The following is a 16,376-nucleotide window of genomic DNA, read 5'->3' on the forward strand; positions in this document are numbered from 1 at the left end:
TTAAGCAACTAATAATTTTATAATGAAATTTTATTAACTGCAACTATAAATTATGGACATAATTCAGATTCTTAAGATTCTGAAATTATCAAGCGAAATGTTTGAATAAAAGAAATAATATTTACCCAATACTATGACACCCCAGTTACATAAATTTATTAAAATAACTCTAAAGAGTACACATTTTCCATGAAATAAACTTCACCCAAGTACAGATCAAATTATATACATCACTGAACATCTGAGATTTGTCGGAAATAAATAAAAAAAAACAACGTACCTCTAAATGCGAAAATCCAGCGCATATTGACTATCAGTTAACAAAAACTGTAAAAACAACGACATACTAAAATTCCTACACCTACATTACAACATTCCGATAGAAATACACCTTCGTCGTTTGGTATATTACTACAAAAGCGCCAAAAGCATTTCTTCTGAAGAGAAAATGTAAACAACACTATTAAAAATTGCGCATATGTCAGAGCCCAATAAAATGAAATTATAGCCCACTATATTCGCTGTACCATTCATGACTTGCTTATTTTATTAATATTAGTAAAATAATCGAATCTAAAAAAAAACCTTAGATGTGAAATATACTATTTAATTAAAGATAGCATATTTTAATAGATATAAATAAAGCAGTAATAAATTTTGAAAAATCACTAAAACCGCCTATCGTTCAGACTATATTGCCCGGTTGAGAGAAACTTTGTGAAATAAAAATATTTGTCCGAGGATTCGCTATGCAAATTAATAAATAAAAAAGCAGTTTTCAGTCCATCTGTTCATCCCGATTCAAATCATTTTATATCGTTTTGTTCTGTTATTATTGACCCTTCACACTTTCATCTATTATGTAAAACTTTCTGGCAATATATGAAATGATGCACTCAATGAAATCAATCAATCAACGAAATCAATCAGTTTTGTTTTTAATAAAAAGTGCTTCTTTAGAATCTTGGTTACCGATGTCTTAATGGTAAGCGATAAGGAATGACATATACATGAACCAAATAAAAAGCATAAAAAATATATAACTCCTTTAAAGTAATTGGAATAATTTTTCAATTCGATCGGACACGCGTATCACATACGTTGCGCTTCGTTAGTACGATTAGTATATTGTCTCTCAGAATCCGTTTCATCTATGTTGAATTATTTGATTAGTGTAGCACATATAAAATTAAATGTCATCCTGTGATTCATGTCGTGCTGTGTTGAAATGCACGAAATTTTCGCAACTTCTTTTAATCTGATGTAACTATCATATGCAACATACAGCACTTCTGACACTTCCCAGAATATTATATAATTTTTCTCTTTTATAGTATGAAATGCTAATTTTGAATCATCCCCTTGCTCTTCAATTGTCTGATGAAGTGTTTATTTACCTTTGCGAATTTTGCTCGATCTGCCGTCTGTTCTACATAGTCAATACAACATATGCAATGCATTTCACAGCCACCTAGTTTGTTTTTTAGTTTCAGGAATCTGTGGAAGAAACTTTTGGAAAAATGTCAGTGTTTTTCATTGTTTTTATTAGTATTTTTTGAAGCAAACTAGGAAATAACCATTTCTAATCCTACATTACAATAATGCAGGGATGTGTTTTTTTTTTCGTCACCAGATAGCATTAGTTTTCTTATATTGGCTTCATAAGATGGTAACATACCTGCCCGTATGAGCACCATGATCATTGCATACTCATAGACTGATTAAATTAGCACTCTCTTGAGGACAACGTAACAATTGACTTTAATTCGGAAAGACATAGATTCCATTTCATCTATGACTAAAGGAACCTTTATAATGGCTTCTCTTTTAATGGGAGGCTATAAATCACTAGAGGCAAACTATTCCACTTACTCACTGCTCTATGAGAGGAAAACCTAGCCCTTAGCCCTTTCCTGACTACGAACAAACTTAACTCGGCATGGATGCCCAGGTGTTCTCTTACCACCTTCCATATAACGAAATATTTCATCAGACGATGGTCATATAACACCCATTCAGAAGCTCAGAGACCTCATCATATCACTCCTGTTAACCAGAGTCTTTAATCCACATACTCGCAATCTGTCCTCATAATCTAAATCCCATAATTCCGATATAATCTTTTAGCTCTTCTTTGCACACCCTTTCCATAGCTTCTTTATCCTCTTGGAACCCGGGAGACCAAATCTGCACACAATAATCCAGGTGTAGTCTTATAAAGAGACAAAATGACTTCCTTATTCTTACATGTCACTGTTCGCTTCACGATCGCAATTATCCACTGAGTTATATTTGCAACGTTTGCTATGTGACCTTTGAACTTCATTTTCCTATCCACCATTATGCCAAGATCCCTAGCCTCATCAGTTTCTTGGAGTATAATACCGGTAATATAACATGCCGCTGGAAATCGCATCAGGCCAAACTGCAAAACTTTACACTTAGTAACATTAAAATGAACAGCCATTTTCGGTTGCCAAATTTCCAGCCTATTCAAATCATTTTGTAAGTGCTAGATAGGCAGGATAATCAGGACATCTGATTATCCTGCCTATCTTCGCATCGTCAGCAAACAATTGCACCTCTCCTATTAGACCTTATCTAATGTCATTAATGCATAGATTGAACAACGATGGTCCAAGGACTGAACCCTGAGGTACACCATTTTTTGATATCTGTCAACCATCCACTAATTTAAGTCAAGAGTTTTTATTCCAATCCCATATTGGAATATAAACTCTTGACTTGAATTAGTGTGGTATCTTATCAAATGCCTTAGCAAACTCCAATATTAACATAGTGTTTCCATTCCCTTTATCCAAATCGGCTGTAACATTGATATAAAATATGAGCAAATTGCTAAAACATGGCCTTCCTTTAGTAAACCCATGCTGCTCCTTGCAGAATATAGCTTGTTTGTCTGCCTATTTCTGTATTCGAGTTCTTACCAACTTCTCCAGAATCTTCACTACCATGCCAGAGATATTGATAGGTCGGTAGTTATACACATCAGTTTTTCCATCACCCTTGTACAATGGAACTATCATGCATTCATTTCATTCTTGCGGTATCATTCCCGAGCTGAGACTCAAGTTATACAAACATGAGAAAGGCCTAGCCAATTCAGTTGAACATTCTTTTAACAAACGTCCTTATATTCCATCTGTCCCTATTGACAAATTCTTATTCTTATTCAGATTATGCAACAGTTCTTCAACCTCATTTTCACGAACCTCTAACTGTTCATCCAATGTAGTAGTACTGTGTACCATGTTACATACTCCTGGTTGATATATCGTAGCAAAGTGAGGGCTCATTAATTGAAAAATCTTATTAGCTTCTGACACTAATTAGAATACCATCTGCATTCAGTAAAGTTATTCTTCCACATTTATTCTTTCTTTTGCTTGCGAAATAAAGATAAAATTCTTTTGGATTTCTAGCCTTCATAGCCAATTTCTTTTCATACTCCAATTTAGCTTTCCACACAATATTCGTTTCTTTTCTGGCCTGCGATGAACATCTAAAAGCTATTTTAGCTTTTCTTGTATTCCTAATGCTACACGGTGAATATTTCGCTGATAAATATGACTTATATGGACATTTTTGGATGTACCTACTAATCAAATAATACTTGATGGCAGTAGCGCACTAAGGATTAATTCTTGGGGGGGGGTGAGTTGAGTAGGGATTTGATAATACACACTACGCATCGCATACGACCTACGACTGAGCATCTGCAATGATTGCTAATTCATAAGTAGTATAGAAATAGAAGACACTACACAACATAAATAAAAAAATGCATTTTAATTAGGAAAAGATTTTTGGAAAATTTTCTAGTGTTTTGGGGGAGGGCAGGGCCCTTTGCTCCCCACGTGCGCCACTGCTTGCTGGAATTCCACGCAGAAGTTGCACCCTGAGATGAGATGATTGCACCACACATCCACTCTTTTTTCACTTTATGTAATCGAGAACCAAATGAGCTTGGTTAACCAAAGTGTTAGCCAAGCAGTGTTAGAATACGTTTGCTGTGTCAGGGGTAAACATTCTTGTAATAAATCAGTTGTTCTTTTTCTATATGCGTTTGTCCATGTCCAAAGTGTAACCATGATATTAGTAGGTTATAACATTAGATCTGTTTTTTTTTTCCTATACGTTCCTTAGTGTTTTTACGCATGCTGTTTTATCAATGTTGAAAAGGTTATATAGTAAACTAGGTTATGGGTTTCAAATTCCTTCGATCCCAAGATATTCCAGCAGCGTACCTTGTCTGTACATATACTTCATGCACTTTAACAAATCTATAAATACTTAATATGATCACGTAATTTGAATATAATCTATAACTGGTTTCTTTTTGGCCATTTCCAAAGACCTTTGATTAATTTATTAGTTTTCTGATGTACCTTTCCTGTGAGATCCTTCTACGACTTGGCTGTTCCCGTCATCCAATAATTGGTGTGATTTTTGGGAATCTCTGTGACACATGCTGCTTTATCACAGCAGAAATATTATATGAGATTTATGTACTATGATGTATTGGTTGATGCATAGACTGTAATTCCTTAAATCTACGGCTTCGTGTTTTGTAATGTTTGATGTAATAAAATTGCTGCAGTATCTGGATCAGTATAAGTTATAGGATATTAATGGATAGTCTTTTAAATTAGCCATGATATGACTTTTGCTGTATTTTCGCCAGCATAAAGTTAAATCATTTGAATAGAGTGCAGTATTCTGCTTTAATGAGAGGGCGTAAAAAGAGTTAATATTTTATCACCCATAAGCGTTTAGTAGGTTTTTATCCTTTTCTTATATCGTATTTCTTTTCTAAGAACGGGTGGATTTCTGTCTTTACCTAACCATTCAATGGAAACCGAGACTATGAAAGTTCGGTATGCAATGCTCTTCCATCAACTTTTACAAGAAGATTTCCTGAACTCCTAGTTGAAAAAAAATCCAATTATGTATTATTAGAGGTAAAGTACAATAATTTCTTCGGAATTCTCTTGAATTCCGAAGAAATTATTGTACTTTCTATCAGTTTAGGCATAAGAATGACTATTGTTTTGGATTTCTTCTTGCCATCGTGTTGTCAACTTTTAATGATGGGCTGACATAAACACTTGATTTCTGATACTTCAAGTGTACTGCACTCGACAGAGCTCATTGATGTTATTGATACTATTATTATAGCCTTAAATGTATTAATATAGCAAGTTGATTCTAAGACAAGGATTCCCAACCTTTTACGACAGAGGGCTGATCACAAGTTAAAAGTTATCAGGTGAATTTCAAATGAAGAGACTTGGGATTATAATTCCTATCAAAATTAGGGAAAAGAAAACAGGAAATCAAATAAATGCAAGTATGGAAATAAATAAAAAAAAAGCTGATTCTTGTATTGATTAAAAAGTTTTATTAAACATGCAAAATACATATCAGTGAAATATGGAAGTATACTGTATATTTGTGACAGCTTTAAATAAACAAATAAATAACATATCAGCCTAGAGTGGCAAAGATAATATAAAAAATCAGCTTAAGCCCTTTTATTCCTTTACATTGAGTACGCGAGACCTTTTCGTCCTATTTAGCTTTTGGAGACTTAGTAGGCAGTTCAATCTCCGCTGGCAGCCAATCAGAGAAAACTAGCCCAAGTCTATCACTAATTATAAGCGGCAACCAATGAAGAAACAGGAAAACAAGTATTGCCATCTCTCTCTCTCTCTCTCTCTCTCTCTCTCTCTCTCTCTCTCTTAGTACCTAACTCTAACAGAATGTGTTATTATGTGGGTTCTACGGTCGATTTTCTCGAGTTTGTGGGACGAAAGACCCACAAAAAAACTGCTTGCCCATGCCAGAGATCGACTAACTCGGGAACCGGTCGAAGAAAGGCTTAGAAGAGTACCTCCAGTCGGCGACTAGCTAGAATTGAATTTGTCTATCAGCGAGCAAAGATAATATATCATTTCACAATAAACAATTAAGTCGATCGCCCAATATCTTATTTTTAGTCTTAGATTTCCTTTTTTCTGATTAGAAAATCTTTACCAAAGTGTATCAATAATGCGATAGAGATGACTAAATGCTGGATGAGTGTATAGAGTTTACATTGCTATTTTTTACTACAGTGCATTTCTTTTGACCAGGTCAATCAGAATTGGACAGGTAGACAACATATCCACTTCAACCAGCAGTATCTTCTTTTGAAACTATACTGCACACATCCTATTGACCAGTTGTGTAGCACTAGAGACGGATTTTGGAAAGTGAAACAAACAAGAGCGAGAAAGATTTCCTGTTATTATAATGTGACATGCAATCTAACCTTAACGTATCAGGAATTCATTAACCTCCAGACCAATAACTTGACTTCATATTAACCTAATTAATTCTATGATATAGTAGATACTCCTCTACAGATTAACTACCATATCATATTTCAATTCACACGAATTGAATTAAAGAACATTTGCGGTATCTTATAATTAATTAGGTCTGTTTTGCGAAAGAAAAAAAAAAAAGCAGTTTCCGAGAGAAAAAATAAGGCAAAGTCTATAAGGGCTCGATTTAATCACTTTCATTAAAAAAAACTTTTATAAAATTCCTCAAATCTAGGACAGGAGTGGAACATAGAACTTTCGAAAAGGAATAGGAATTTTGTTGCTATCTACTGAGATGCGAACATATCTTGTTATATTACATTACAGTAAACCAACATTACTTAGTGTATGACAAAACAACGACAGTGAGGCCCACAGGAGACATACGGTACCATCTTATGAAACCAATATAATACTTAGGGCAAAGCTCTGAAAAAGGTTCTTTGCTGCTAAGACGGAAATCGAACCAGGGTCTTTTCAACCATCGTCGAAACGGATTGAGCTACGGAAGAGCTGAGTAAATTAAAATAGTGCAATAATACTCAACCAAACAATAAAATGACAAATAATAAACTAATCAGAAACAATTATCAAATACCTTTTATTAATAATAGCATTCTGTTATGGTGGCATCATTCATTATCACTCCTGAGATATCGATAGGTGGATGCATCGGACTTTGCACCCTTGTGTAATGGGATTACCATACATTCTTTCCATTTCTGCAGAATCTTCCCTGTTCTGAGACTCAAATTATATAGCCAAGTCAAAGGACTAGACAGTTCAGCTGAATACTCTTTTAGCATCCGTCCTGATATCCTATCAGTTCCAATCTCTCAGAATTCTTATTCAGTTTGTGCAACAGCTGTAGTACTTCCTCCTCATACAAATGAGTTTCTTCATCCAGTGAAGAGGTATCAATGTTGCATACACCAGGATGATATCTATTAGCAAAATAGGCACTCATTAGTTGAAAAACCTATTCTGCATCTGTCAACCCTCACATCATCTGTATTCAGTAGAGTCATTCTTTCTTTTACTTGAAGCATATCGATAGAATTCTTGTGGGTTGTCTTTAGCTTACAAAGCCAGTTTCTTTTCATACTTAGTCTTAGCTTTCCGTACAACAGTTGTGACTCTTCTGGTCTGCCGCTTATAATTTTCATAATGGACATCATCCTTATACACACGGTATTCCTTCCATTCTCTTTATAGGAATCTCTTGCTTGATATGATTATACATCCATTTGACTTCTAATCTATTTATTCTTCGAACTCTCTGGAATTATATATATCCACGTGGCCAAACTGCGGCTCGCGAGCCGCATGTGGCTCTTTTTAAGTTTTATTGAGGCTCAATTAACAAATAAAAAATATTTATAATTTTTCTTAATTTTCTAGCAGACATGGGGGCAATCACCTAATAAAGTTTTTCTGAATGATGATAATAATTTAAAAAACTCGAGGCAAAGCCAAAAAAAAGAAAAAAAGCAATATTTTTCTCTAAAAATCATCGATGTTTGTTTGCCATCCCTAATAAGCTGTATTTTGCTGCTCGATTGGTCAATGTTTTTGAGTGGCTTGATGAAATTTGCTGTTCATGTGATTTTCGGTAATGTAGTTATATTTATATTACCTTGTCAGAAAATTTAAAAAGATACATTACTGAATTTCGTACTTATATTAATAAAAATGTAATAATTTAAATTCCAAATTATTTAAATATTAATATTTTATTTTTAAAATTTTATTATAGAATATTTTGCAGCATGACTCTTGAAAATAAACAGAAGCGGAAGTAAATCGACAAACATAGAAATTTTAAGGAAGAATGGGGAAAAAAGACTATGCTTTTATTGAGAAAAATTGTAAAGCTTTATGCCTCATCTGCAAACTTCTTTGAAATTGCTCACTGTTCAACAGTGAGCAATTTCAAAGAAGGGAATTTAAAACGTCATTATGAAAAATTGCATCGCGAGTTTTCGTCTCAATATCCAGAAAAATCTGAAATATGAATTAAAAAGCTTAAATCGTTGAAATCTTCAGTTAATAACCAAATTAACTTCACGACAAAATTTGCTGAAGAATCTAAAACTGTAATAGAGGCTAGTTTTAAAATATCATGGAACATCGCACGTGCAAAACGGCTTTATACCGAAGGGGAATTTATTAAGCAAAACATTTCTTGAAACAATTGAGTCACTGGACCCTAACAATACAAAACTTTTAAAGTTAATTACCAACATTCCTACCTCACGACAGACAACTGAACGTCGAATTTCAGAAATAAACGTGGATTTATTATAAAATTAGAAAACGATATAAAATATTGTGTAGCACCTAGTTTGGCGCTTGACGAATCAACTGACATTATAGACCAACCACAATTAGCAATTTTTATTCATTTCGTTCTTGAGGATGAGTGATCCGAGAAGAATTATTATATTTAATAGCATTAAAAGATACGTTGATATGTTCCAAAAAGTCAATTAGTAAGTGTGGCTACTGATGGAGCAGCAGCAATGGTGGGTAAGAATGTTGGATTAATTGGACTTTTAAAAAAAGATTAAAGCATTCCCGATTTCATTCCAATTCATTGTATTTTGCATCGAGAACATTTTGTTGCAAAACACTTTAATTTGAACATGCATTTACACCACTCATAAAAATCGTAAATTTCATTCGGACCAATGCAAACAACCACCGTCAGTTTTGAAATTTTATTGATGAACTTCATTTGAATGAACAAATAAATGATTTATCGTTGTACTGCATAGTGAGATGGTTATCTACATACGATGTATTTGAACAAATTTGTAGCTTTATTGGAACCTATTATCGAATTCCTAGAAAAAAGCAATCATATCCGCAATTAAAAAACAATGAATGGATCCAGAACTTAATGTTTTTTTACCGATATAATGGAACATTTACAAAATTTGAATGTGTCGTTGCAAGGCAAGGACAAGAATATTTCAGAATTGAGTCAGAGCATTTTTAGATTTAAAAAAAAATTACAACTTTTTCAAAAAAATATAAGTGAAAAGACATTCAATCACTTTCCACGTTTGAAAAAAGCGACTTCAGGATGTGATATTCTTCCTACAGCCATCAGTAACTATGAAGCAAAATTAAACAACCTGTTGGACGATTCTGAAGAACGATTTGTAGACTTACAAGAATTAAAACCATCTATCGCATTTCTATTAAATCCATTTGAAATTGATGTAATTAACAACGATTTCCCGCTTTTAAAAGGCTTATTTCCTGGAACGGCATCAAGAGAAATGGAGTTAATAGAAATGCAAGAAGACGAAGGTCTTAAAATGTTACATAAATCAGTAAATTCAATCAATGAATTTTGGAAATGTGTACCTACCATAACGTACAGCCATTTAAAAAATGCAGCATATCGTTAATTATCAATTTTTGGATCGACGTATGATGGTGAATCACTGTACTCAACGATGAAATTTGTAAAATCCAAGTACTGTTCTCAATTAACAAACCAACATTTGAAAGAATTAATAAGTTAAATTACTAATTACAAACCAAATTAGCAAAAATTAGTTGATATCTTAGAAATCCATAAACCTTCTACTAGTAAAGAGTAAATAAAAAAATGTAATAATAAATATAATGTTTCAAAAACGTTTTTTTCCTTATTCCTTATAAATGATATTGTATTTATATGTGTACGTATATAGACCTTTGGGATGTGGCTCTTAACAATTTCTGGTAGATAACTAGGGCTCTTGCTGCAAAAACTCTGTTCTGTACTAGTGTACATCCTAAATACTGAATTTTATTGAATTGCATTCAGCCAGAGTGGAGTTATTGTTTTTGTAACATTTGGAAACATTTTACCAAATACTACGTATTTAGTGTTCCTATAATGATCCAATTGAAAAGGAAATTCAGATATATATGGACAATTTTTGTAAAGATTCCAAATATCGAATTTCAATAGTATGCCGTCAAGTCATATCCGAGGAATAAATAACTGACAAACTATACATATTTTGTAAAACAAATGTTAAAATGAGCAAAGTTTCTACATTTCTGATACAAGCTTGAGTTATCGCTACAAAGATATAAATTAACTGAATATAAATTTAAGTTTGTCATCTTCTCTAGAGATAACACTGTTTTCAATTGCTAAGTCATAGTTTCAGTTTAAATAATTCGATATGCAAATTCGTTATTCAGTAGATATCACAGGTTGCGCTACGTCAAACGGTGCATTTCACAGATGGAGTAATGTATCCATAAAACATCAAGCCGTAAATAATATATCTCCCATAAAATAAAATGACTCATGTGATCTTCACGTGTATTAATATTCATTTATAGTTAACCACAAATGGATAATTTATGTCAGCTTGCAAAACTATGTATTATGCACTGCAGAACAATTGCTAGACAAGGCAACATTATCACATACGTTGATTGTGGTATTAGTCTTTTACTTGTAGTCGGAATAACGAGAATTTTGTGTGTGTGTGTGTGTGTGTGGTATATTCTAAATTCACACATTAAGAGTAAAATTTTTGTCTTTACAAATGATACAAAACCCAGCAAAATAGTGCCTGTCATTTGCATAACCTCAGTACTTTACAGTATCATTGAAGAAGATTAGACGAATGGACAGAGACGTGAGGTTTACCAATTAATATAAATACATGTACGTATAAGGATTTAGTACGAAGTGGTATTAGATTAGATGAATAGAAGTTAAATGGCCGCTTTAGAAAAAAATTAATTTTGTTGGATAGAATTTACTAGGTATCTTACCAATATTGACTCCTGAACTTATTACAGGCTAATTAAAAGGAAGCTTCACCTGTAGAGAAAGGGGTTTTATAATGTTATAAGAACTCCTGGTCAGGACAGTATTGGATCATGGATTTCAACTTGACTCACACTTTTAATTGTTGCCAAACAAATCGAAGGTATTGAGAAAAAGATTCACTAAATGTATGTATTATGATAGCTATGAGTTGTAATTTGCTGTAAGTAGTTACAACAAATTACAAGTAAATACTTGTAATTTAATTTATCTAATAGAAGAAGGAAAGGAATTTAGGGTATATATTACATATATATATATACTGTGGAAGTTTATTGCACTTGCCTGAACTAGACAATACTGTAGGACATAAGAAGATAACACACACACACACGCACACACAGAGAGAGAGAGAGAAGCAAAGTTAGTAAAATATACAAAGTTCGTATTTTACTATTAGAGTTGAAGTGTCTGAAAATCAGAAGTGATTTACATAATCGGTTCATTTATGTAACCTGAAGAAAGTATTAGTTGTCATGGCTGGAAAATAGATTAATTAAAAACGAATGTAATTTAGCAGAATTGAATATATCGCTATAGTTGTTGTGTGTTTGTCTATAGATGTTTGTAAAAAAATAATAAATACTGTAATTAAAAATAAAAGGGATTCCCGATAAATATCAAAGATTGGTGCACGGGGGAACGATATGAGGAAAAAGAAAAGTCCTGTGGTTTTTCCACAGGACTCTTCTATGACAATTATTGTTCAACCTTTCTATTAATGCTACTGTCAGTGGAATTCAGGTAGATATTTAGTTATTTAAATTAAGGGGATATTAAATCCCACATTGTTTTAAAACCGAATAAGAAACTCAAAGATTGGAATCAGAGAGTTTCATGCCGAATATAGTAAACTATAAAAGCATCGGCGATTACTAGCGTGAGCTAATGCAAGTAGTCCTAGTACGTAGTACAAACGCGAGTTGCCCGAGTTTGTACTACGTACTAGGACTACTTGCATTAGCTCACATTAGTAATCGCCGATACTTTTATAGTTTATTATACTATATTCGGCATGAAACTCTCTGATTCCAATCTTTGAGTTTCTTATTCGGTTTTAAAACAATGTGGGATTTAATATCCCCTTAATTTAAATAATGTTTATATCGCCGAAATGAAGCCTATTGGCTCTTTATATTTAAGTAAGATATTTAGTTGTTTGCGGATGACGTGAAGTTGGGGAAAGTTATTAAGTGTAGTGCTCATGCGGACTCTTCGGGAGTTAAGTGAAAAAAGTCTTGAACTTCGGGATCTGCAGATAGGAGACTGCATACTCTATACTACTACTACTACTACTACTACTACTACTACTACTAATAATAATAATAATAATAATATTTCTGAATAAAGGAAAAATGAAAAGATAGCTGTGAATATCATAACGTATAGGGTAGGCTATTAAACCGACTTGAAACAGATTTGGTGGTTTTCACACGTCTGTCAAGATGAACTTCCCCTCCCTTCAGTCTCCAAAAGTTAGGAATTTCCTGTTCCCTATTAGGGAATAAAAGGCGTTAATGGATTATTATTTATTATTATTACGGGGATTAATATATATGGGTGTGCGTACGTCCATTTAGAATAAGAAATAGGATATTTAGCACTACTTTTGTTTTTGGAAATCTGCAATCTTTCATCATCGACCCAGGTCTGTGCAGTTCTGTGACGTAATGAACAAAAGGTAATGTTCTTAATTTTAAACAGCATTATATGTATTCATATCGTGTCGATTTTTCTGAAATGAAGGTTACAAAAATGCGAATTTCTTTCCAGAATAAAAACAAACAAACAAACATTGCCAAAGGTAGACTCACCCTAGAATCGACTGAAAAAAAAAAAAAAAAAAAAAAAAAGGTGGGGGGGACTACTAGAAAAGAAAGAGCTCGCCTTTTCCAGTTGATAAAGCATTCCTATATAAAATTTTCAGCCCACATAATTAATATTGTGTTAGGCTGAAAATCAGGTAAAACAAGAAAGACTAAATTAGAATTGAACTAGATCTCTCATCTCATCTCACCTTCCTTTTTCCCCCTTTCACCTTGCGGTGTCGAAGGGTTAGTTAATCATCGGACCTCAAACCGTTCACAGGATAAGGTGGTCAGCCCTACTTCCCAGTGTATCCTATGTCCATAGTGGTGTTGAGTTCTCAAGGTCGGTTTGCCTGCTTTGCGGGATGAAAAAAAAAACCCACGATAAACCCTACTGTCCACGCCCAAGACCGGCTAACTTGGCTATGGCGGAGGAAGATCCATAAGCTCCTCACGTCACCGACGAGAATCGAACCTAGAACATTCCTTCCCCAGGAATATGGGTGCGAAGCGCACAGCCACTAGGCTAACCTAATATATTCTTTTCTTCACATAACTTACACTTTTTTTTTTTTTCATTTTAAAACATCATCTCATTCACTATCAAGTTATTTAATCACATCGGCTAGCAACCTTCATTGAAAATAATAGAATAAATTTTATTTCAATTACGACAGAGAGAGAGAGAGAGAGAGTATCTTATGGAATTAATTTAATAAATTAATTCCTTCGCAGATTGTTTGTCCCTACATAAAGTTACTTTGTACGAAGCTATTTTCAAAGATATACCTCGCTGCTGTTTCAGAAATATAAGTAATTCCAGTCTATGACTACATGCGGCACGATTTATCTGTCACTCTCTCTTATAAACTTAATCCTACCATGCAGAGCCTCCCTAGCTCAGTCGGTATAGACGAAACCCTTTGGTCGGAAAGACCTGGGTTCGATTCCCGTCAGTGACGTGAGGAACTTTTATCTGGTCTCTTTCGATGAAAGGTAAGTTAGCCGGTCTCATACGGAGGTAGGGGGGGTTCACCCGGAAACTCAGGTTTTCATTCCCCCCCCCCAGAACAGGCAAACACACGCATCTACAGACATAGGACACTCCTGGAATATAAGGACTGACCGACCTATTCCGTGGGATTTCGGTTTCCAATCGTAACAGGCCACTAGGCCTAATATGTTAAGGAAGAAGAAGAATCTACCATGCGTCCAGACATTAACTGTAAAGTAAATAAGTATTGTCAAATAGCATTTTGCATAACTTGCAAATTATCCCCATTCTTATAAAATAAGGGATGTAATTAAACAAAATAATAATAAATAATAACAATTTAAGAAGACTGATTTCCATTTGTTTCACTGTCAACTGTAATACAAAATAAGACATTTATATTCTTATTCTCCCAACACCCTCTTTTAAGTAAGTATTGCAGTTGTAATGTAGTATTAGAATATGCTTGTTTTTACACTTCACAACATGAATTAGCTTAGAGTAATTAGCTTGTATATATATTTGAACATTTTACATTAAGCTAATTACTCTAAGCTAATTCATGTTGTGAAGTGTAAAAACAAGCATATTCTAATACTACATTACAACTGCAATACTTACTTAAAAGAGGGTGTTGGGAGAATAAGAATATAAGTGTCTTATTTTTGTATTACAGTTAGCAGTGAAACAAAGATGAAAGTGATGAAAAGGCTTTTTAATAGTGCTATTTAAAAAACACAATTATCTTGAACAGACGAGTTAGAGACCGGATAGAATAAAGATGAAGGACCAGAAAAAAATTAAACACACTGAAGAAATGACTCCTGCTGTAACATCAGTTAGAAACAATCAAGGCATGCTTTCAAGACAAACGGCTTAAGAAATGCAAATTGCTGTGTGCTACGAAGCCGAAACTGAATTGCGTATTGTATAAAAAATATCCAGAGAGACTGCTGACAGATACTTGAGATTAAAAAAAAGGCCTCGAAAACCTTGTAGTAAAGTGTCGGCATTTAGATTTCATAAGACATTCAATTTTCACAAAAAATGTTGTGACAAACTTGGCCAGAAATCGCACGGGAAATAGTTATAGCTGCTTTCCAAAGAAAGAAGGTTTCTAAAATGTTTGGACACCTAAATTATAGATAAAAATCAGAAGAAAAATTGGTTTACATAATTCCTCTCCAAAAGTCAGCTGCAGTACAGCTTTATACATGAGAGTGAAACATATTTTTTTAATTATTGTCATGGAAAATTGGTAATTCGTCAGCAGGCAGCGGAATAGCAGTAGCATGCATGTAATAATTTTGGTTGTTTTAAAGGGATATAATTTTCTTTTCGGTTGCTAGCAAAGGTTGGTCGATTGGTAGAGCCTCTGCTACTAATAGCTTAAGGAAGTTTGAGCGCGGTTAGTAGTTGGACGGGGTTTAATAGTTCGGTGCTGTTGGCATATTCTCCCTCGATGAGTCTTTGGACTCCCTGGAGGTGTCACATAATAGTAATAATATAATTCTCAACTTAAGCGGAAAAAAAATCTTAATTAGTTGATAATTTACAATAAAAATTATTTATGAAAGATTAATGCGTTTATGAAACAATTAAAGATATTTAAATTAAGGGGATATTAAATCCCACATTGTTTTAAAACCGAATAAGAAACTCAAAGATCGGAATCAAAGAGTTTCATGCCGAATATAGTAACTATAAACGTATCGGCGACTACTAGCGTAAGCTAAAGCACGTAGTACAAACTAGGGCAACTCGTAGCAAAGGTGGAGAAAGTTCTGATCGCTATTCTTAGTATTTTCCATAATGTAAAACCTATCTCCTAGGAGATGTATGATGTTAAACATTATGGTGGGTCTATTGAAGCCTATTGGCTCTTTATTTTAAATAATTAAAAACGATATTTGTTGTAAAATTCCTGGTTCTTTTTTTACGTATTTTATGGATGTCTTAAATGTCAACTATTTTTATGGAAACCTAAGAACGGTTGATAAATCTAAATTTTATACAATTTATGTTAACATGTTCTGTTATATAATTGATAAAAAAAATGAAAAAAATATATATATTAGCCCATCCGCAGTACAAATGCACTATAGGTTTACAAATAACCTTTCGTGTGTGGGAACCATATAAACCTTTTTTAAAAAAATACCATTAACTGTGACATTTGAGAGAGAGAGAGAGACTTCCCACGCCTGTTCTAATTTCACTGCATTAACAGACTTTAAATGCATCTATTGTTTGTTACCTACCAATGAGGACCACGAATTAATTTGGAGAACGAGAAATTAAATATTGATATTTTCAAACAACTCAAATTAAATAAT

At 33.5% G+C, this 16,376-nt stretch overlaps 1 protein-coding gene across 1 annotated transcript; it reads left to right on the plus strand.

Moving 5' to 3' along the window:
- Positions 1-9,310: 9,310 nt before the first annotated feature.
- Positions 9,311-9,808, plus strand: LOC150105669 (general transcription factor II-I repeat domain-containing protein 2A-like). Its single transcript, XM_090394526.1, has one exon. It carries the CDS (start codon positions 9,311-9,313, stop codon positions 9,806-9,808), a length of 498 nt encoding a protein of 165 aa, XP_090250652.1.
- The last annotated feature ends 6,568 nt before the right edge of the window (positions 9,809-16,376 follow it).

The sequence above is a fragment of the Typopeltis vanoorti genome, chromosome 6 (genome assembly GCF_054136105.1).
Source record: "Typopeltis vanoorti isolate ZY-2024b chromosome 6, IOZ_Tvanoo_1.0, whole genome shotgun sequence".
NCBI classification, from domain to species: Eukaryota; Metazoa; Arthropoda; class Arachnida; order Uropygi; family Thelyphonidae; genus Typopeltis; species Typopeltis vanoorti.

Coding starts and splice junctions, on each gene's coding strand:
- LOC150105669 (XM_090394526.1), top strand. CDS start 9,311: ATGGAACATTTACAAAATTTGAATGTGTCGTTGCAAGGCAAGGACAAG.